The 21,580-nt window shown below is 43.7% G+C and overlaps 1 protein-coding gene across 2 annotated transcripts in view; it reads left to right on the top strand.

Moving 5' to 3' along the window:
* Positions 1-21,580, top strand: part of arhgef10 (Rho guanine nucleotide exchange factor (GEF) 10) — a 312,671-nt gene that overhangs the window by 168,374 nt on the left and 122,717 nt on the right. For both annotated transcript variants that reach the window (XM_067984020.1, XM_067984019.1), the window contains exons 10-16: positions 7,454-7,562; positions 9,620-9,732; positions 10,770-10,847; positions 11,565-11,744; positions 13,682-13,798; positions 16,494-16,586; positions 17,611-17,781. In XM_067984020.1, the coding sequence (XP_067840121.1) occupies positions 7,454-7,562; positions 9,620-9,732; positions 10,770-10,847; positions 11,565-11,744; positions 13,682-13,798; positions 16,494-16,586; positions 17,611-17,781 (861 nt within the window). The remainder of the gene's footprint in view (positions 1-7,453; positions 7,563-9,619; positions 9,733-10,769; positions 10,848-11,564; positions 11,745-13,681; positions 13,799-16,493; positions 16,587-17,610; positions 17,782-21,580) is intronic.

The following is a 21,580-nucleotide window of genomic DNA, read 5'->3' as shown; positions in this document are numbered from 1 at the left end:
TGGTCAATGGTGACCCCCAGGATGTTGATGGTGGGGGATTCGGCGATGGTAATGCCGTTGAATGTCAAGGGGAGGTGGTTAGACTCTCTCTTGTTGGAGATGGTCATTGCCTGGCACTTGTCTGGCGCGAATGTTACTTGCCACTTATCAGCCCAAGCCTGGATGTTGTCCAGGTCTTGCTGCATGCAGGCTCGGACTGCTTCATTATCTGAGGGGTTGCGAATGGAACTGAACACTGTGCAGTCATCAGCGAACATCCCCATTTCTGACCTTATGATGGAGGGAAGGTCATTGATGAAGCAGCTGAAGATGGTTGGGCCTAGGACACTGCCCTGAGGAACTCCTGCAGCAATGCCCTGGGGCTGAGATGATTGGCCTCCAACAACCACTACCATCTTCCTTTGTGCTAGGTATGACTCCAGCCACTGGAGAGTTTTCCCCCTGATTCCCATTGACTTCAATTTTACTAGGGCTCCTTGGTGCCACACTCGGTCAAATGCTGCCTTGATGTCAAGGGCAGTCACTCTCACCTCACCTCTGGAATTCAGCTCTTTTGTCCATGTTTGGACCAAGGCTGTAATGAGGTCTGGAGCCGAGTGGTCCTGGCGGAACCCAAACTGAGCATCGGTGAGCAGGTTATTGGTGAGTAAGTGCCGCTTGATAGCACTGTCGACGACACCTTCCATCACTTTGCTGATGATTGAGAGTAGACTGATGGGGCGGTAATTGGCCGGATTGGATTTGTCCTGCTTTTTGTGGACAGGACATACCTGGGCAATTTTCCACATTGTCGGGTGGATGCCAGTGTTGTAGCTGTACTGGAACAGCTTGGCTAGAGGCGCAGCTAGTTCTGGAGCACAAGTCTTCAGCACTACAGCTGGGATGTTGTCAGGGCCCATAGCCTTTGCTGTATCCAGTGCACTCAGCCGTTTCTTGATATCACGTGGAGTGAATCGAATTGACCGAAGACTGGCTTCCGTGATGGTGGGGATATCGGGAGGAGGCTGAGATGGATTATCCACTCGGCACTTCTGGCTGAAGATGGTTGCAAACGCTTCAGCCTTGTCTTTTGCACTCACGTGCTGGACTCCGCCATCATTGAGAATGGGGATGTTTGCAGAGCCTCCTCCTCCCGTTAGTTGTTTAATTGTCCACCACCATTCACGACTGGATGTGGCAGGACTGCAGAGCTTTGATCTGATCCGTTGGTTGTGGAATCGCTTAGCTCTGTCTGTAGCATGTTGCTTCCACTGTTTAGCATGCATGTAGTCCTGAGTTGTAGCTTCACCAGGTTGGCATCTCATTTTTAGGTCCGCCTGGTGCTGCTCCTGGCATGCTCTTCTACACTCCTCATTGAACCAGGGTTGATCCCCTGGCTTGTTGGTAATGGTAGATTGAGGAATATGCCGGGCCATGAGGTTACAGATTGTGCTGGAATACAATTCTGCTGCTGCTGATGGCCCACAGCGCCTCATGGATGCCCAGTTTTGAGCTGCTAGATCTGTTCTGAATCTATCCCATTTAGCACGGTGGTAGTGCCACACAACACGTTGGATGGTGTCCTCAGTGCGAAGACGGGATTTCATCTCCACGAGGACTGTGCGGTGGTCACTCCTACCAATACTGTCATGGACAGATGCATTTGCGACAGGTAGATTGGTGAGGACGAGGTCAAGTAAGTTTTTCCCTCGTGTTGGTTCGCTCACCACCTGCCGCAGGCCCAATCTAGCAGCTATGTCCTTCAGGACTCGGCCAGCTCGGTCAGTGGTGGTGCTACCGAGCCACTCTTGGTGATGGACATTGAAGTCCCCCACCCAGAGTACATTTTGTGCCCTTGCTACCCTCAGTGCTTCCTCCAAGTGGTGTTCAACATGGAGGAGGACTGATTCATCAGCTGAGGGAGGACGGTAGGTGGTAATCAGCAGGAGGTTTCCTTGCCCATGTTTGACCTGATGCCATGAGATTTCATGGGGTCCAGAGTCAGTGTTGAGGACTCCCAGGGCCACTCCCTCCTGACTGTATATCACTGTACCGCCACCTCTGGTGGGTCTGTCCTGCCGGTGGGACAGGACATACCCAGGGATGGTGATGGAAGAGTCTGGGACGTTGGCTAAAAGATATGATTCTGTGAGTATGGCTATGTCAGGCTGTTGCTTGACTAGTCTGTGGGACAGCTGTCCCAATTTTGGCACAAGTCCCCAGATGTTAGTAAGGAGGACCTTGCAGGGTCGACTGGGCTTGGTGTTTTGCCGTTGTCGTGTCCGGTGCCTAGTGGTCCGATGCCGGGTGGTCCGTCCGGTTTTATTCTTATTATGACTTTTCGTAGCGAGATTTTACAACTGAGTGGCTTGCTCGGCCATTTCAGAGGGCAATTAAGAATCAACCACATTGCTGTGGGTCTGGAGTCACATATAGGCCAGACCGGGTAAGGGCGGCAGGCTTCCTTCCCGAAAGGACATGAGTGAACCAGATGGGTTTTTACGACAATCCGGTAGTTTCATGGCCATCATTACTGATACTAGTATTTTAATTCCAGATTTTTATTTAATTAATTGAATTTAATTAATTAATTGAATTTTAATTCGCCAGCTGCCGTGGCGGGATTTGAACTCATGACTCTGGATTTTAGTCCAGGCCTCTGGATTACTAGCCCAGTAACATAACCACTATGCTACCTTGAATGGCTGAGTGCTGTTCAAATGCAGATTCTGAAAAGAGGAGTTGTACAGCCTTATACTTGGAATACTGACTTATACAAATCTTCATTTTCACAGTGGCTGTTGCTCCAGAGGAGTGAAATTCCCATCTTCATTAATTGTACTGAAATAGTGGACAAGAATAAAAATCGAGGCAGCTGAACGGATGCTCTCAATCTTAGTGCCAAAGAAGTCCATGAGCACCTTGGGCTTGTTGGAGATGAGGGTGAAGAGGGCAGGGAGATGCTTGATAGTGGGGGGAAAAAGAAGCTGGAATTTATCTTTGCTCTTCAGGATAATTTTTTTTTTTTCGTTCACGGGATGTGGGCGTCGCTGGCAAGGCCGGCATTTATTGCCCATCCCTAATTGCCCTTGAGAAGGTGGTGGTGAGCCGCCTTCTTGAACCGCTGCAGTCCGTGTGGTGACGGTTCTCCCACTGTGCTGTTAGGAAGGGAGTTCAGGATTTTGACCCAGCGACAATGAAGGAACGGCGATATATTTCCAAGTCGGGATGGTGTGTGACTTGGAGGGGAACGTGCAGGTGGTGTTGTTCCCATGCGCCTGCTGCCCTTGTCCTTCTAGGTGGTAGAGGTCGTGGGTTTGGGAGGTGCTGTCGAAGAAGCCTTGGCGAGTTGCTGCAGTGCATCCTGTGGATGGTACACACTGCAGCCACAGTGCGCCGGTGGTGAAGGGAGTGAATGTTTAGGGTGGTGGATGGGGTGCCAGTCAAGCGGGCTGCTTTGTCCTGGATGGTGTCGAGATTCTTGAGTGTTGTTGGAGCTGCACTCATCCAGGCAAGTGGAGAGTATTCCATCACACTCCTGACTTGTGCCTTGTAGATGGTGGAAAGGCTTTGGGGAGTCAGGAGGTGAGTCACTCGCCGCAGAATACCCAGCCTCTGACCTGCTCTCGTAGCCACAGTATTTATATGGCTGGTCCAGTTAAGTTTCTGGTCAATGGTGACCCCCAGGATGTTGATGGTGGGGGATTCGGCGATGGTAATGCCGTTGAATGTCAAGGGGAGGTGGTTAGACTCTCTCTTGTTGGAGATGGTAATTGCCTGGCACTTATCTGGCGCGAATGTTACTTGCCACTTATGAGCCCAAGCCTGGATGTTGTCCAGGTCTTGCTGCATGCAGGCTCGGACTGCTTCATTATCTGAGGGGTTGCGAATGGAACTGAACACTGTGCAGTCATCAGCGAACATCCCCATTTCTGTCCTTATGATGGAGGGAAGGTCATTGATGAAGCAGCTGAAGATGGTTGGGCCGAGGACACTGCCCTGAGGAACTCCTGCAGCAATGTCCTGGGGCTGAGATGATTGGCCTCCAACAACCACTACCATCTTCCTTTGTGCTAGGTATGACTCCAGCCACTGGAGAGTTTTCCCCCTGATTCCCATTGACTTCAATTTTACTAGGGCTCCTTGGTGCCACACTCGGTCAAATGCTGCCTTGATGTCAAGGGCAGTCACTCTCACCTCACCTCTGGAATTCAGCTCTTTTGTCCATGTTTGGACCAAGGCTGTAATGAGGTCTGGAGCCGAGTGGTCCTGGCGGAACCCAAACTGAGCATCGGTGAGCAGGTTATTGGTGAGTAAGTGCCGCTTGATAGCACTGTCGACGACACCTTCCATCACTTTGCTGATGATTGAGAGTAGACTGATGGGGCGGTAATTGGCCGGATTGGATTTGTCCTGCTTTTTGAGGACAGGACATACCTGGGCAATTTTCCACATTGTCGGGTGGATGCCAGTGTTGTAGCTGTACTGGAACAGCTTGGCTGGAGGCGCAGCTAGTTCTGGAGCACAAGTCTTCAGCACTACAGCTGGGATGTTGTCGGGGCCCATAGCCTTTGCTGTATCCAGTGCACTCAGCCGTTTCTTGATATCACGTGGAGTGAATCGAATTGGCCGAAGACTGGCTTCCGTGATGGTGGGGATATCGGGAGGAGGCTGTGATGGATTATCCACTCGGCACTTCTGGCTGAAGATGGTTGCAAACGCTTCAGCCTTGTCTTTTGCACTCACGTGCTGGACTCCGCCATCATTGAGAATGGGGATGTTTGCAGAGCCTCCTCCTCCCGTTAGTTGTTTAATTGTCCACCACCATTCACGACTGGATGTGGCAGGACTGCAGAGCTTTGATCTGATCCGTTGGTTGTGGAATCGCTTAGCTCTGTCTATAGCATGTTGCTTCCGCTGTTTAGCATGCATGTAGTCCTGAGTTGTAGCTTCACCAGGTTGGTACCTCATTTTTAGGTACGCCTGGTGCTGCTCCTGGCATGCTCTTCTGCACTCCTCATTGAACCAGGGTTGATCCCCTGGCTTGTTGGTAATGGTAGAGTGAGGAATATGCCGGGCCATGAGGTTACAGATTGTGGTGGAATACAATTCTGCTGCTGCTGATGGCCCACAGCGCCTCATGGATGCCCAGTTTTGAGCTGCTAGATCTGTTCTGAATCTATCCCATTTAGCAAGGTGGTAGTGCCACACAACACGTTGGATGGTGTCCTCAGTGCGAAGACGGGACTTCATCTCCACGAGGACTGTGCGGTGGTCACTCCAACCAATACTGTCATGGACAGATGCATTTGCGACAGGTAGATTGGTGAGGATGAGGTCAAGTAAGTTTTTCCCTCGTGTTGGTTCGCTCACCACCTGCCGCAGGCCCAGTCTAGCAGCTATGTCCTTCAGGACTCGGCCAGCTCGGTCAGTAGTGGTGCTACCGAGCCACTCTTGGTGATGGACATTGAAGTCCCCCACCCATAGTACATTTTGTGCCCTTGCTACCCTCAGTGCTTCCTCCAAGTGGTGCTCAACATGGAGGAGGACTGATTCATCAGCTGAGGGAGGACGGTAGGTGGTAATCAGCAGGAGGTTTCCTTGCCCATGTTTGACCTGATGCCATGAGATTTCATGGGGTCCAGAGTCAGTGTTGAGGACTCCCAGGGCCACTCCCTCCTGACTGTATATCACTGTACCGCCACCTCTGGTGGGTCTGTCCTGCCGGTGGGACAGGACATACCCAGGGATGGTGATGGAAGAGTCTGGGACATTGGCTGAAAGATATGATTCTGTGAGTATGGCTATGTCAGGCTGTTGCTTGACTAGTCTGTGGGACAGCTCTCCCAATTTTGGCACAAGTCCCCAGATGTTAGTGAGGAGGACCTTGCAGGGTCGACTGGGCTTGGTGTTTTGCCGTTGTCGTGTCCGGTGCCTCGTGGTCCGATGCCGGGTGGTCCGTCCGGTTTTATTCTTATTATGACTTTTCGTAGCGAGATTTTACAACTGAGTGGCTTGCTAGGCCATTTTAGAGGGCAATTAAGAATCAACCACATTGCTGTGGGTCTGGAGTCACATATAGGCCAGACCGGGTAAGGGCGGCAGGCTTCCTTCCCTGAAGGACATTAGTGAACCAGATGGGTTTTTACGACAATCCGGTAGTTTCATGGCCATCATTACTGATACTAGTATTTTAATTCCAGATTTTATTTTAATTAATTGAATTTAATTAATTAATTGAATTTAAATTCTCCAGCTGCCGTGGCGGGATTTGAACTCATGACTCTGGATTTAGTCCAGGCATCTGGATTACTAGCCCAGTAACATAACCACTATGCTACCGTACCCAGTATTGGGTGTTTTCAGGGGAAGAGCGAGACCCAGTAGCATTGATGTGGTCCAACCAGATTTGATGATGGATGGTTAACCCAGTTGTGCACCAGATACACTCAAGTGTGCACCCCTTGGACTTGAGGGAGTGTAGATGGGGGCCATGCCGGGGTGAATGACCAGGATGGGGGAGAGTAAAGATTTTTCTGGGGACAAAGGCATCAAAGGTGGAGGTGAGGGAGTGGTTGAGCAGATCAATGGGCAGAAGTATCTTGGTGACTGGAGGGTCAAAGGCTAGACAGTCGGTAGTTTGAAAGTGTAGTTGTAAGTGACTCAGATATTTTTTTTTTCATGGGGTGGATGTAGAGTGGGGTATTGGGATGTGGGTGGTGAGGAATACAAGGAAGTGGCCTGTGAAACCAAGGCAGTTGGGAGACCATGGGAGTGGCAAGGTTGAGGGAGAGGTTTGGGGAGGGCAGTGAATTCAGAGGAGAAAGAGAGGAGATGATTGAAACCAGAGATTGAGGAATCACTCAGTGCAGAGACTGAGTGAGAAAAAGGAGAATATCCCGGTGAGGAACTCGAGAGGGGGGCTTGGGATAGGCAGAGCGGAGAGGCAGAAGGGATGAAACAAGGTGAGTTGCTCCAGGCAGTAGGGGAAATTCCAAAATGTGATTTTGGTGATGAGGGCCAAATTGCCACCATGGCGATATGGGTGGGGCAGCTGGTGAATGTATAACTGAGGTGGGGGGGGGGGGGGGCGGGGGTGGGGAGGGGAGAGGCTTCAGTAAGGGGCAAAGCATCACCATCCGTGAGTCAAGTTTCAGTCAAAGCCAGGATGTCCGTGCAGTCATCCACAATAAGTTTGTGGATGGCAATAGCCTTGTTCGTGAATGAACATTCAGGAGGGAAATGAAGTCAGTTGTAGCGCCCTTACTGCAGGCTTGGCTGAGACCAGTTAACTGAGCGCAAACAGACTGTTGAACCAGCGTCCTTCAGAGCCTGTTTGGCTCAGCTACACATTGGATAATTTCAGTGAACCATCAGGGAGTGTTATTAATCAGATAGTTTCTGACTTTTTAAAGTTGAAATGAAACATTTTCTAATGCTTCTTGAGCATGCTAAGTATTTTGTTAACTTCCAGATGCAACAGTTAATGAAAGCCGCAAAGGAAGGTACTAAAGATGGATTAGAAAAGACCAAAGCTGCTGTTCTTAAAAGGGGACGCTCGTTTATTAGGCACAGGTATCAAGGTGAGTGGACGTAGTGCTCATATCGCAGAGCGAAAAGCAGTATATTATTTCAGCTGACACTTCCCTGAAGCCATAATGAACTTTTCAAAAGGTTTTGGTTAATCTGAGTATTAAAAATAAAGAAAATGTCTATAAAATACCACAAGCTTTCTGAATGAACGAATGTTAACTTTTACTATACAGTGCTGCTGCTTCTCCCTCACCCCAGCCCAAACGCACTCTTGCTTTCTAGCGTGAGTTACTGACTAATGATGAGGACTGTGAACCCTGGGTTAGTCACACCTTTCCCCAATTGTTGTGCCCCCCACTATTGTCCTGGCTGAAATCACAGATGATGGATCAAACGAATGAACAGTGACTGACAGGAAAAGACCCTCTCGTCCATCCAGCCTGCCCCACACAATTGTGATATATACAGTCTCCAACCCATCCAAAACCATGTAATCTCCAGGGAGAGGCGAAAAACCAGAAAGAAACCCAAGTTGGGGGAAAATATCTGGGAAATTCCTCTCCGACTCCTTTGCTTGTTGCGGGGGGGGGGCGCGAGCTGCTGAACAGTGCCTCCTAGTCCACTTTATTTCAAGGGGGGGACGGCTAAACAGAACCTACTAGTCCATTTTATTACGGGGGGGGCTAAACCGTACCACCTAGTCCACTTTATTGTTTGGGGAAGGGGGTTAAACTGTGCCTACTAGTCCTCTTTATTACCGGGGTGGGGGGGCGGTGGTTAAACAGTGCCTACTAGTCCTCTTTATTGATTGGTGGGGGGGTTAAACAGTGCCTACTAGTCCTCTTTACTACAGAGGGGAGTGGCTGAACAGTGCCTACTAGTTCACTTCATTACAGGGATTGTCTGTTAAATAGCATTGAAGGTGCAGTGAACTTTACTGTTTAGTTCTTCAGAGAGCATTTTCTTTTTCCTGAATCTGATTTCCGATCAGAAGGTCTCTACCTGGGAGCAAAAAAAAAAATTGGTTTATCCAGTAAGAAAATCCAAAAACATCATCACGTTTTGATGATCAACTGCAAGGTTGGCCAGTGACAGGGACCTTGTAAGTCAACTCAATAGAAGGTGACACGTTTAATCTGCCTTGTGAGAATTGTCGTCCAGCAGAGCTCCTTGCACCGGTGCATTTCGGGAGTATACTAATTGCTTGACCCTCTTCATTCAGGTAAGGAGTAGATGCACAACACAAGCTGAAGAACGCAACAGAACTTACGCCACTGTCACCAGTGAGAGGGATTGGTCTGTGCAAGGAAATTCTTAGGAAGCATTTCTGACGTGCGTGGGCTGGCATTATAGTTAATTTTTGAGCCAGGGTAATTCATCCCTAATTTTTCTTTTTGTTGAGATCCCTAAGCACCTCAGCTGAATGAACCAAAACCAACTGCCCTTTCCCTACGAGAATGTTCCTCTATCTGCTTTTTACTATGGCCAAAAATAGAAGCAGTGCTTAATGTGGTGACTGTGATCGACTTGAGAGTGGCTAATGGAAATGTTAAAAGTCACGCAATAAATTGCTGCTCTTCTGAGAATGGAGGTGAGGCACGTTACAGGGATAGGGTATCCTTCATTAACTCACAATTAGCTGACCCACAAATTCTTCATGTTTATACTTAGTGTTGAGGAATGGAACATTTTCTAGTTAGGGTGCTGCCTTGAGTGCAAAATCAACACAAACACTACTGCTGTAGTTGTGTGGCTGACCTGTAGACTTATTCTTGAATTTAGTGAAGTTAAAAAAGCTGCAAAAACTTCCCTGAGAAATGAGAAGAAATGCCAATCTTAGAAACCTCCATGTTTTCAGCTTCAGATTTAATCCTTTGCTTAGAACGTTTAAAGAACAAACTTAATATACCTTTTTTTCAAAAAAAAAATCAATATTTGAAGAGAACAAGATGAGAGCAGTTCTATTTTTTCCAGAAGCCCAAGAGATGACCCAGTGCTACACATAACGATGGACCAATGTGCAGCACCATGGACAACCTACCCCACCAATCTTCACCGTCTGGTGAGTTATAACATCACTGGTTTTGATTTGCACTTTTTTTTTCAGATCACCGGTTCGGGTGCCTGGAAGAAGAGGAACAGAATCTCTTTATTGATGTGGACTGCAAACATCCGGAGCCAGTAATGACACCAATGCCTGAGGGTCTGACACAGCAACAGGTACATGTTTGCAATCTTGGGAGATTTTTCCAGTATGAGCTCTTGAGTACTAACAGGCCAAAAACAGTGGAATATAAGACATTCTTTGTAATTTCATCTTAAGGTACTTGGTTCCCAAACTCTGTGGGAGCATTCTGTGATCTACTCAATAAATTAAGATGCTAAATAGCATCCTGTAGAATAAAGCAGACTTTCTTGCAATGCAATCCTGCTTTACGTTAAAGCACAAAACACACATGCACAGTGGAGCCAGTTCAGATCCATTCTGATTATATCTAACCCAAAATGAAATCTCAAATGAAACTAGAAGGCACTGACAGGAAAAGGAGAAAAATTGGAAGGTACAGTTAAAAATGTAGCCTGAAGAAAATATTTTGTTTGTGTAGAAAAACATATTTAAAAACCATATAGCCTAAATTAAGTATTTTTATTTAGGTTAGACATTATTAAAAAGAAGTTTTTTTTAAAAAAAAAGAAAATCCCGTAATGATATGTAGGGGATCCAAACCCAGGTAGCCTCAGTGGTGTTGCATTTAAATTTAATGAATTAAGCAGTGCTGCACTGACGCATTAACTACAATTGAAGAACGAGAAGTTTCATACCTATGACAGCCTAACATTCTCTGTTATAAATATTACCTTTTGAAATTGAAACCACCTGTTATTTGTGAACTGCAGATTAACCCTGCAGAATTCATTTCAAATCAGATTCTAAAACTCTGCTTGAAATTTCTGGATTTACATGCCAGTTGTTATCTCTCAAATTACCCAGTCCTTGTTTCAGAGCTGAACAACTCTGTTTTCATAATGTTAGTGTTTTCCTAATGTTGCTGCATCCAGAATGTAATCTTGTTGATGGGTAACCTTTCAACTATAGACCTTTTTAAAAACAGTGTAATTATTCTGAGAAATGAGTTTGCCTTACAAAAATTTTAGATTGCAATACTTAATTCAGTCTGCAATTAATTACTTTTTTTTAAAATGGCTTTTTTGGTAAATTCTGCCTAACTTAAGAGTGAAATTTCTTTTTGAAATAGGTTGTCAGAAGATATATTCTTGGTTCAGTTGTTGAAAGTGAGAAGAATTATGTGGATGCATTAAAGCGAATTCTAGAGGTAAGGTAGAGTTCAAAGTAAACCGAGCTTCCCCAGTTGGATTTTGTAACTGGCTTTTGGATCAGTATAACCACCAGAAGTTTGTGATTTTTTTTAAAAAATGTATTTTTAAACCTTTTGGGGCATTTCAGCCATTCAAGATTTTTTTTTTAAACAATAATTTCTTCTTACCAAAGTAAATGTTACAAAATGGTGACCTGGGAATGATTACAAGACAGTAATCTCATTGAAAAGTTCACATGTTATCATAAACTGAGAGAGTATGCATGAGCCATTGAACAAAGGCCTCCAGACATCCAGGTGACATTACTGCTTTGAAATTACTCCCATGTGTCCCTTGTTTTTTTTTTTAAAAATGTACATTGTAACCGGTCTGAGAGTGCATTATCTCAGTTTGCGTATTTTTTTTTTGTCAGTGGTGCAGGTCATGAGGATTTAATGATGGATATCACCACTGGAAGTTTATTAAGTGATAAACTGTAGTTAATTACATGGACATAACAGCCATTGTGTTATATGTAATTGTAAGACTTTTATATGTTCAAAATGTGGAGCAATGTCTATCCCTTCCCCTCTGAGTTCTGGGATAGAAAGAAGCTTGGATAGTTTAACCACAGGTTGTGTGGTACTGAGCGATACAGACCAAGAGAGTTCCAGATTTGAAACTACGTTCAGACAAAGTATTTACAGTTTGATTTTGATTTTCTCTCTCCACAGCAATACGAGAAACCTCTTTCAGAAATGGATCCAAAACTATTAAGCGAAAGGAAACTAAAAATGGTGTTTTACCGAATAAAGGAGATTCTTCAGTGCCATTCCCTGTTCCAGATTGCCTTAGCTAGTCGTGTGACTGAGTGGGACTCAGTTGAAATGATTGGAGATGTCTTTGTTGCCTCAGTAAGTTTTTGAGTGAAAATCCAACTTGATTGTTGGGAATGTTTGCTCGGAACAGTTATTCAGCTATAGGGGGGGAATACAGAGAAGGACTACACGATTGATCCCAGAATTTAAGGGACTGACTATGAGGAAAGATTGACTATCCTGGGTCTTTTCCTTCTTGAACGAGAAAACTGAGAGAGACTGTGGAAGAAGTATTTAAAATTATGAAAGGTTTGGACAAATTAGATCCAAGTAAGCTTTTCTTCTATGTACAGAATTTAAATACAAGGCGTTATTTTTACAAATCAAGGGCAACAAAAGAAAATAGGAAATGCTAGAGGAACTTTTTTGCTAAACAGATGGTAAGTATGTGGAACAGATTGTGGCACGGGTGGTGGAACAAGAAACCTTAATGGGTTTTCAGAAGGAATTGGACAGATTTTTATCAATAAATGGGATTCAGGATTATTAGAAAATGAACCAAGATAGGTGGGCTAGATGGACCGAAGGTCGTCTCCTGCATGAAACTGTTACTATGTTACTACACTTAAAACAGCGTTAGCAGAATATAGTTAGTAATGCACAATATTTCATTCAGAATAGATGTTCATTTTTGAGAAAGAGTTACATAATAAGTATAACTATTTGTAAAATATATATTACAAGACTGGCCCTCCTTTGAATCCATCTGAAGTAAATTTTATTTTGTCCTTATTAAATTTTAAAAGCAGTTATTTGATTAAATTAGTACAAGATAGTATTTAGTAAAATGCAAACACTTGTTGCTGACTGAAATATGTGAGTGGGCTCATTTAATGATGTTTCGTGTATTATATAGAGACTATGAGGGGTACCGAACGTAGACAGTGATGGGCAAAGCAGGCCTGCAGCACCACTAAGTATCAGTGCTTTTTTTTTCTGCTGAATGTTTTCGAGAAGTTGAACGTAGTAGGATAGATCCTTTTTAAAAAAAGAGGAAGGAATCGAGAGGTACTGAAATGTGGAGGGCATGAAGGGAGTAAGCTGGACAAGGGAAGGAGAGAGAGAGAGAGAGAGAGAGTAAAACAAGTTATTGAAAAAGCTTGGGTATAATGACAGACAGGTTGGCAAGGAAAGTGAGGGTGAAGTATTTTAGGGGTGATGCAACAAAATCACTACCGGGCTCCAGCACAGACAAGATTCCACTCTACTGTAATGTAGAAAATGAAACCTAATACATTTTCAAAATATCAATAAGATTTTCTGGAAGAATCTACACATACAATGTACATACTCTACATAATACGAGACCATCATCGATTCTTCCATTAACAGTGATTCACCAACAATAATGACATTCAGAATGATCCAAAAAAATGATAAAGGATGATTGGTAATGTTTAAGTAGAACATATTAATTCATTTTTAACGTGTGTGGATGATATGACTGGACTCATTATTTCAGGGTGATAGTTTAAAGTTCGAAGTTCCTGCAGGTGCTGTTACTAGTGTTGAAATGCTACAATGGCATCAGTCAGAATTGTGGTCTTCTGACCCTGTAGTTCAAACATCCGTGAAAAACAATTGCAGGATCTGAATAGTCAGCAAAAATGAATGGACAGTTTGGCTAAATAGTTTAGAAAAAAGCTCACGTCATGCAGTGTTTGCTTATGCAGATGTCTGCAAAATTTCAACTTGAACTTTGCTCCTTTTTAAGAAGACTTGTCAAAATGAACGTATTGTTTGTGCTTGAAACTCAATCCTTTCATCTTCAAACGCATATAGGAAATTTTCTGCAGCCCAAACTCAGTTGAATACATGCAAAAAACCGTTTGATGACAAAGGGTCGACCTCCTGGGCTGGAGGATAAACCAGCTTGGTGTTCATCTATCAAGTAAAATTTGGAATTCAGAATGATGGGTTACTTCAAACTAATGTATTAGATTTTCAGAGCTGTATTTTTATTTCTGTTTCAGTTTTCTAAGTCAATGGTACTTGATGCATACAGTGAATATGTGAACAATTTTAGCACTGCCATGGGAATTCTTAAGAAAGTGTGTGCCACCAAACCTGCCTTTCTGGAATTTTTGAAAGTAAGTAAATTATCTGGCGAAAGTAAAATGTTTTAATTGTAAAAACAAACCTCAGGGTGAAGTTTTGGGTCGTTGCAGTGACAAACGGTCTCCTGTTTCATTCTCACTCTGAGCTCAATTTGCCAATCTAGCCAAGATGGCAGTGGAGTAGCTATAATGTGTCCCCAAGCTAGGGAAGAGAAAATCTGCCTGGAGTCCCACTCCAGATTTCTGTCCTGAAGCCCCAGCTGGAAAGTGCATGTAGGTAAACCTCGAACGAGGACTGGATTCTACTCGTTTGTGATGCTGCCCCTTCTTCCTGTCGTTTCTCCCCACCCCCCCCCCCCCCCCCCCCCACAATGTTTGAGTAGCCTGGCAGCACTTGCTGTCTTGCTCATGCATAAAGAATGCCCATTTGGGCTGCTGATGTTTAGCAGGAGAAAAGTGAAGAGATAAAGAGAACCAAAACATGCATCAGTTTAATAATGCATTTAATAACTGAAAGGTTAACCTCCAGCCATCTTACCCCTGCTCTCTGGAACACTCTCCCTTAATCACTCCATCTTGCTACCTCTCTTCCCACCTTCAAAATCCTCCTGAAAGCTACCCCTTTGACAGTGCCTTTGGTATCCTCCCCTTATCATGGTACTCCTGCTTTTAGTCTTGCCCACAACTGTGAAGTGCCTTCAGATGCTGTGCTCCATTAATTTTATACTAATGGTGCAAGTAATTGTTATTAAGATTTATTGATTTAGATTTTATCGTACTTCTCTTTGTTTAACACTGAAGCAAAGTCTGAATACGTTTAATCATGTGTTCTATAGGTTGTAATGTATATGATCAAAAAAAGGCACTGCCTCTGCATTTTTTTTTCTCCTGTGCATTTTTCAAGAGTATACTGTCCTGACTACAGTTCTGAATGATAATATCAAAGCTGGCACCCTGGAGGGTTACAGAGATGACCTTAGCTTTTAACTTGAGGCACTTTTTAAAAAAAAAAATCATTCTTGGGATGTGGGTGTGGCTGGTGTTTATTGCCCATCCCTAGTTGCCCTTGAGAAAATATTATTGATACAACTGAGTGGCATGCTAAGCCATTTTCAGAGGGCAGTTAAGAGTCAACCACGTTAGTATATGACTGGAGTCGCATATAGCCCAGACCAACCTTCCCTAAAGGACACTAGTGAACCAGTTGGGTTTTTAATGTCAATCTGACAGATTTACGGTCACTTTTACCAGCTGTTTATTTCCAGATTTTTAAAAACTGAATTCAAATTCTCAAACTGCCGTGGTGATATTTGAACTCACCATTCTATGGATTATTAGTTTGGGCCTCTGGATTGCTAGTCCGGTAACATAACCACTATGCTACCATACCCTGATTTTTAAAACTGTTGCTTATGCAAACAATTGGCACAGTTACTTACTATGATAGCTGTCGGTTGCAGCCAATATCCATTTGGGAGAATATATGTAGAATATTTTTTCATCTAGCAGACGTCTGTTGCATTCCAGATGTCACACTTCGTTGCAGGCCAAAAAATATTTTTTGGAAGAAAAACCCAGTCATTTCATGTTGTGTTCTTTTGATCTGTAGCCATAAATTGACAAGCAGTTATAATTACCCCTGACCCCAGCAGTCTACAACCAGCTACAATTACCTAGGTTTGCTTGAGGGAGTACTGAATGGTGGCCTTAAAGACACCACAACCATGCTCCAGACCACAGATTATCCAATTGGAATGATATAAGGTGTGAAATGCATGCGAATGAATACGTTGCATATCAGTGGGAATTAGAAGATTGATATCACGTGACGTCATCTGGAATGCAAACACCAAGAATTATTAAACCAAACATTAGTTCTAATTCATTTGCAACGGAGAAAACTGGAGAAGCAAAACAAGGGGCAGAAAAGTTGCACGAGAGAACTTCTATGGTAGGTGCTGATTTCCATGGTTGAGGAATCACTGAGCACCACTGACTACAGTTCACAATAGATTGACCTGTAAACTACCAACTTAGTCCATTATCTGATTTGAGTGTTAAGTTGTGTAGGTTGTCTTATGCATATTCCACACTTGTAAATTCACATTGTGCATACCTGTTGAAAATTTGTCAAACTTCCTTTTTTTTAAAAAATATTCATCATATCTTACTTTTTCACTTGTTCATTTTCTCTAAGGTTAGCACCATTTCTTGGTTGAGAGGGTGGGTGGGATACCTGTTCCCAGGTGTTGTTTGACCTGCACAGGGACAGCTGATGTGTCTTCTGCACCCCCTATCATGCACCAACCAGCTGTTCTTTGCTTTGCATATCTCATGCACCAAGCATCTGGGATACTTTTTGCTCCATCAATTAATATCATTCCTAAAGCTCGGCTGACCCACCAGGCTTTGATACATTGGGCAAACATAATATACCTTAATAATGCTGCCATGCCTTGGAATTAGTCTCCAGGGTCATCCAGAGCCCGTGACACCCTGTAAAGGACTCTCGTCGTCACAATGGACCATGTTTACAATGCCGTGTACACTTTGTTCCGAAAGCGCAATATGTCAATGTATTGTAGACAAAGAGGAATTACAGTAATTTTTTTAATGCAGTTTTTGTTCGTAAGGTTTTATTTAAAACATACCTTAGCTAACCTTACTGTGACCAAATGACCCACACGGTACCTTCTTGCTGTACTAAAAATGTATTCTTCCTCACAAGCACTGCCATGAGTCGAGCTCTGATCGCATTACATTGTATGGGTTAATGATGAAGCCAATTCAGCGTTTTCCACAGTTCATTCTTTTGCTACAGGTAAACACATTCATCTTGATGAGTGCAAATAGAGTAATTTTGGTCTAATAAGATACAGCATTGTAAAATCATTCATATTCTGTTATTGCCTTGAGTATTAAGTGTTGCATGAGTACTTTCCTGCCCCCTCTTGCCCCCCCCCACCCCCCCCCCCCGGATAAAAGTTTCTCCACGACCAGTAAGCATCCATATATGGTGCATTACTCATGTTTAATTGATACAGATTTTTAGTGTGTCAGTTGGAGCTGGGGGAGATGTTCAGTTCAGCATTTTATTTATAATTAATGAAAGGACCAGCCATTCCAAAGTCTCTACGCTTATGATTGGAGTAGTGATGGCAGGAATCTTCGAAACATTAGAGACAATTCCCGAATCTCAGACTAGTCAAACCAAAAAGCAAGCTAAACAAAAGGATTAGGTCTTCCAATGGATTAGAAATTGGCCTTTTACGTCGGAGACCTGAGTTCAAACATAGCCCAAATTATTGAAATCAAGTCTGTTTGGTTTGCTGGCTGTATTCGTTATGAAATGAGTTTGAAGAGTTTCAATCCAGTTCCAAGTGGTTAAAGGTCAACAGCATAATACTACCCAAAAGTCACAGTATGGTATGGCTGTTGTAATTGAAGATATGGCTGGTGTATTTGGGGATGATCTTCTGAAACTGCGGCATATTACAAGGGGAACATAATTGAACAGCGCTTTATCTTACATGTGTGTCACAATGCCTGATATTGGCCAGCACGGACATCCCTCACCTTGATGAGCATGACAGAAAAATGTTTTTTTTTTTTGTTTACATTCTTCAATATGCTAGTAATGTGTATTTTTCAGTCACTTAAAATAAGGTGATACTTATTTAATTTGTTTCAGGATTGTTTTTCAATATTAAATGATACTTATTCGTTGATTCCCATCAACGTTACCAAAACCAAACCTGTAAATTCTGGAACAAAATTTGGGGTGATTTTAAATCTCTCTTTCTTCAATTTATAATGAGAAAACGTGTGCTAACTGATTTTCTTAGGACATGCTGAAGAACACCCCAAAGGGACACCCTGATAGACTACCTCTTCAGATGGCTCTCACTGAGCTTGAAACATTGGCAGAGAAACTAAATGAGCAGAAAAGGGAAGCAGATCAACGCTGTGAAATGAAGCAGATTGCAAAAGCAATGAATGAACGTTACTTGAACAAGGTAGAATCTTGCTGCTTCAGGTTTTGAAAATAATACTTTGTATCGGGCTGAATCATTCAACCCGTAGAGTTTGAGAGACTAGTTTTAGAGGTGCTCTGTGCAGAAAACATAGCAGATTAATTTGGGGTTTTAATGGTCTCATGGCTGACGGAGACCAGTAATGATGCAATTCCAAAGTTTCCCAGTAGATGTCAGATGATGCACAGACGCTGTATAATATTTAAGGCCTTATAGTCTTACGGAAAGTAGGCTGGTTTTCAACTTGCCGCCTGGGCATTAAAACTGCCATTGCAGATTGGCCGTCTGTTACAGAAACTGCCCAACGGAAATGAAAATTGGGAGGTTTCTATAAAGGTCTACACCCGGGTGGCAAGTTTAAAAACCCAACCAGCTGTGTCTGCTGGTCAGTCCATTATGTTCAGCTGACAGCAAAGTGCAGGAAACAACGTGGACTGAACTAATTTATGACCTCACTGAATGATAACTACCAGCCTTACTGTGGACTGAATAGTAATATTTATTATTAGTGAACCAGAGTGGAGTCGTACAAGAATGACCACGTTCAGAAGATGCAGCAACGACAATAAATTTGAAGAAATTGATACAAAGGATGTGGATTTATTGGGGATCCAGGGTTCATGTTGCAGGATGCCAACAAAGTTGAAAAGAGTATCAGAGGAGAGATGGATCGAGAAGCAGTGAATAGACGACACCAAACTTGGGCTTTAGCAATCAGTAGATTGTAGGATTGTAAACAATTTTACAACACCAAGTTATAGTCCAACAATTTTATTTTTAATCCCACAAGCCTCCGAAAGCTTGTGGGATTAAAAATAAAATTGTTGGACTATAACTTGGTGTTGTAAAATTGTTTACAATTGTCAACCCCAGTCCATCACCGGCATCTCCACATCATAGATTGTAGGAGGAAGGGAAGGCTAATAGGAATAAAGTTACAGAGTTATGCAGCCTCATGAGCCAGTGAGTTAGATGGTCCACTGAGTTGTCATCATGAGGATACAGGGCTGAGCAAGAGAGGTGAGTTTAGGAGATAAATGGCCATTGTAGTATCAGTAAAATAGAGACCAGAGAGGGTGAAAGCCAAAGATGAGAAAAGGATGACCAGTTTCAGATGATCAGTCTTTTCTTTGTAGCCTGTCCAGGACTGTGAGGAGACCCATCCAGATATGAGAATGATACTCAAGACATGAGCTTTAAAATTAAGGGTAATTGCAAGGAAAAGATGTGTTTGGGAAATATGAGGAAACCAAGCTTCCTAGAGGCAGCTTTAGCAATACAGAAAATGGGAATTCCACTTGAATTGTACACGTGTGTTCATCTGTATGTATGTAACATGGTGAGTCCCTTCTCCAGAATTTCTGAGTTGATGAAATCTGAAATTTAAAATTTGAAGCATAGTTTGTTTTTCAGAACGTGTAAATAACTTGACCTGTTAACATGCATAGTGATTTTCACTAAAGATTAAGCTGACAGTGAGCTATTCTCACTGCTGGCTTTAGTAACCTTTAGTTGTTGGACTGGATGTTAAGCCCAATTCATGCTGCCAGCAAGTGAGCAGGTCAAACCTCGGATCTGATTCACTGTAGAAATAGTAAATCTTATAATCAGAAGTGGTCCTGATTTCTAATTAGTTGTCTCTTGGGTAGGTTAAAGCCCTAATTGTAACTCGGGGTGGGAATCGGGCAGGCAGGGGCCATGACTTGCAGTAAACCAGTGTAGGGGAGGAGGGCGGGGGAGGAGAGGCCCCATAAGGAAAATCAGAAGAAAACTTGCCTCTTTTGGCCCTGGCAACTCTTCCCGTTAGGTTGACCTGGTGGGAAAGCCAAAACCGCTTCCCCGCTCAGGCCCATGGTTAAAATAGCAGTCAGGCTCCAATTACATCATCGGAGCCTGGGCATATTTAAAGAAGAACTCAGCCAGTTTCCAATGGGTGTCCTTTTCACCTATTCAGAAGAGCAGGTTAAAATCATAGCCTGTGGGAAGAGAGCGGGACATCAGCTGGTGAGTTCCCCTGGTGATTTTAACTGCCCCCCCCCCCCAACCAGTTTCCGCTGGGCCGACTGAGTTAAAATTGCCCCTTAAATGTCAGGACATCAAGACAGCATTTAACCAAGTGTAGTACCAAGGAATCCTAGCAGGACTGAGATCTGTGGAGGCCAAGGGGAAAACCCTCCAAGGGCTAGAGTCAGACCTGACACAAAGGAAGTTGGTTGTGGTTGTTGGAGGCTTATCATCGAAGCCCCAGGGCATCGCTGCAGGAGCTGCTCAGGGCAACATCCTTAGCCCAACCATCTTTAGTTGCTTATCAATGACCTTCTCCATCATAAATCAGGAGTAAGGATATTTGCTGATAATTCTACGGTGTTTAGCTCCATTCACAGCTCTTCTGACAATGAAGCAGCCTACAGCAGGACCTGGACAACATCCAGGCTTGGGATGATAAGTGGCACGTAAATGCTAGGCAGTAATTGTCTCCAACAAGAGTAAACCAGCCATCTCCCCCTGACTTTCAATAGCACCACCATTGACCAGAAGCTTAACTGGGCCAGCCATATCAACAATGTGGCTTTAAAAGTAGGGCAGAGGCTGACTATTTTGCAACAAGTGGCTCACCTTTTTCCTCAAAGCCTCTCCACAACTATCAGGCTCAAGTCAAGAGTATGATGGAATAATCACCACTCACCTGGATGGGTGCAGCTGCAACAACGCTCAAGAAGCCTGATATTACCCAGGGTAGAGCAGTCAGCTTGATCAGTGTCTCTACCGCTCGACTCGATATGCACCCCCTCTTTTATCAGTGCACTGTGGCTGCGATACGTACTATCCACAGAATATACTGCAGCAATACGCCAAGGTTACATCGACAGCACCTCCCAGCCTCGTAACCTCTCCCAACAAGAAGGACAAGAGCAGCAAGATCATGAGACCACCATCACTTCCAAGTTGCACGTCATCCTGCCTTGGACATGTATTGCCATTCCTTCGTTGTGGCTGGGTCGAAATCCTGGAATTCCCTACCTAACACCAGCATAGCAGCATGAAAGGCACAGGGCAAGGACTGCAGCGTTTCAAGGAGATGGCCCACCATCATCTTCTCAGGCCAACTCAAGACTAGCAATAAATGTAACCTTGCCAGCATGACTTATATCCTGAGAACAAATTTTAAGACGACTAATTTGAAAATATACTGCCAGAATCTGGGCCGAACATTCCAATTCTCCATCTGCTGGTTTACAGGACACCCCTGAAAGAGGGAGTAACATAAGGTACCAGGAGATGGAAACAGGGCATGGCTACAGCACAATACGAACATAGGTGTTGCACCTGGTCTGTCTGTTGTCCTCACACTCAGCTCACATTTTGTAAAAAGTTCCCAGCACCAACCAGAGCCAGTTTTCACAAGTAAGACAAAGTGAATTGGGGAGGAGATGGACAGCTTGCTGGAACATTCAGACACATTCTATGTATGTAAATATGTGCGCATCGAAAGCTGATGCTTGCAAAACATTGGAAAAACATTATTATATTTTATTTTACACGGTGAGAGCAGATTTTAAGCAGGTTTTCATGTTGCAAATTTGATGAAGTCTACCAGAAGCCATGTTTTTAGCAGAAGCAAAATAAATGTTATAAAGTGAATTTTAATTTTATTCTAATTTCACTTTTGTTTACACAAATGAAAGATGAATCCGTCTTTTTCCTGCAGATTTAACTTGTGTGTAACTATAATCACATTGTGATGCTTACCACTACTGACAGTGTCCACACTTCCTACTTT

This window comes from Heptranchias perlo, chromosome 5 (assembly GCF_035084215.1).
Source record: "Heptranchias perlo isolate sHepPer1 chromosome 5, sHepPer1.hap1, whole genome shotgun sequence".
Taxonomy (NCBI): Eukaryota; Metazoa; Chordata; class Chondrichthyes; order Hexanchiformes; family Hexanchidae; genus Heptranchias; species Heptranchias perlo.
The sequence above is the reverse complement of the archived record's forward strand: the minus strand, read 5'-3'. Positions and strand labels throughout refer to the sequence as shown.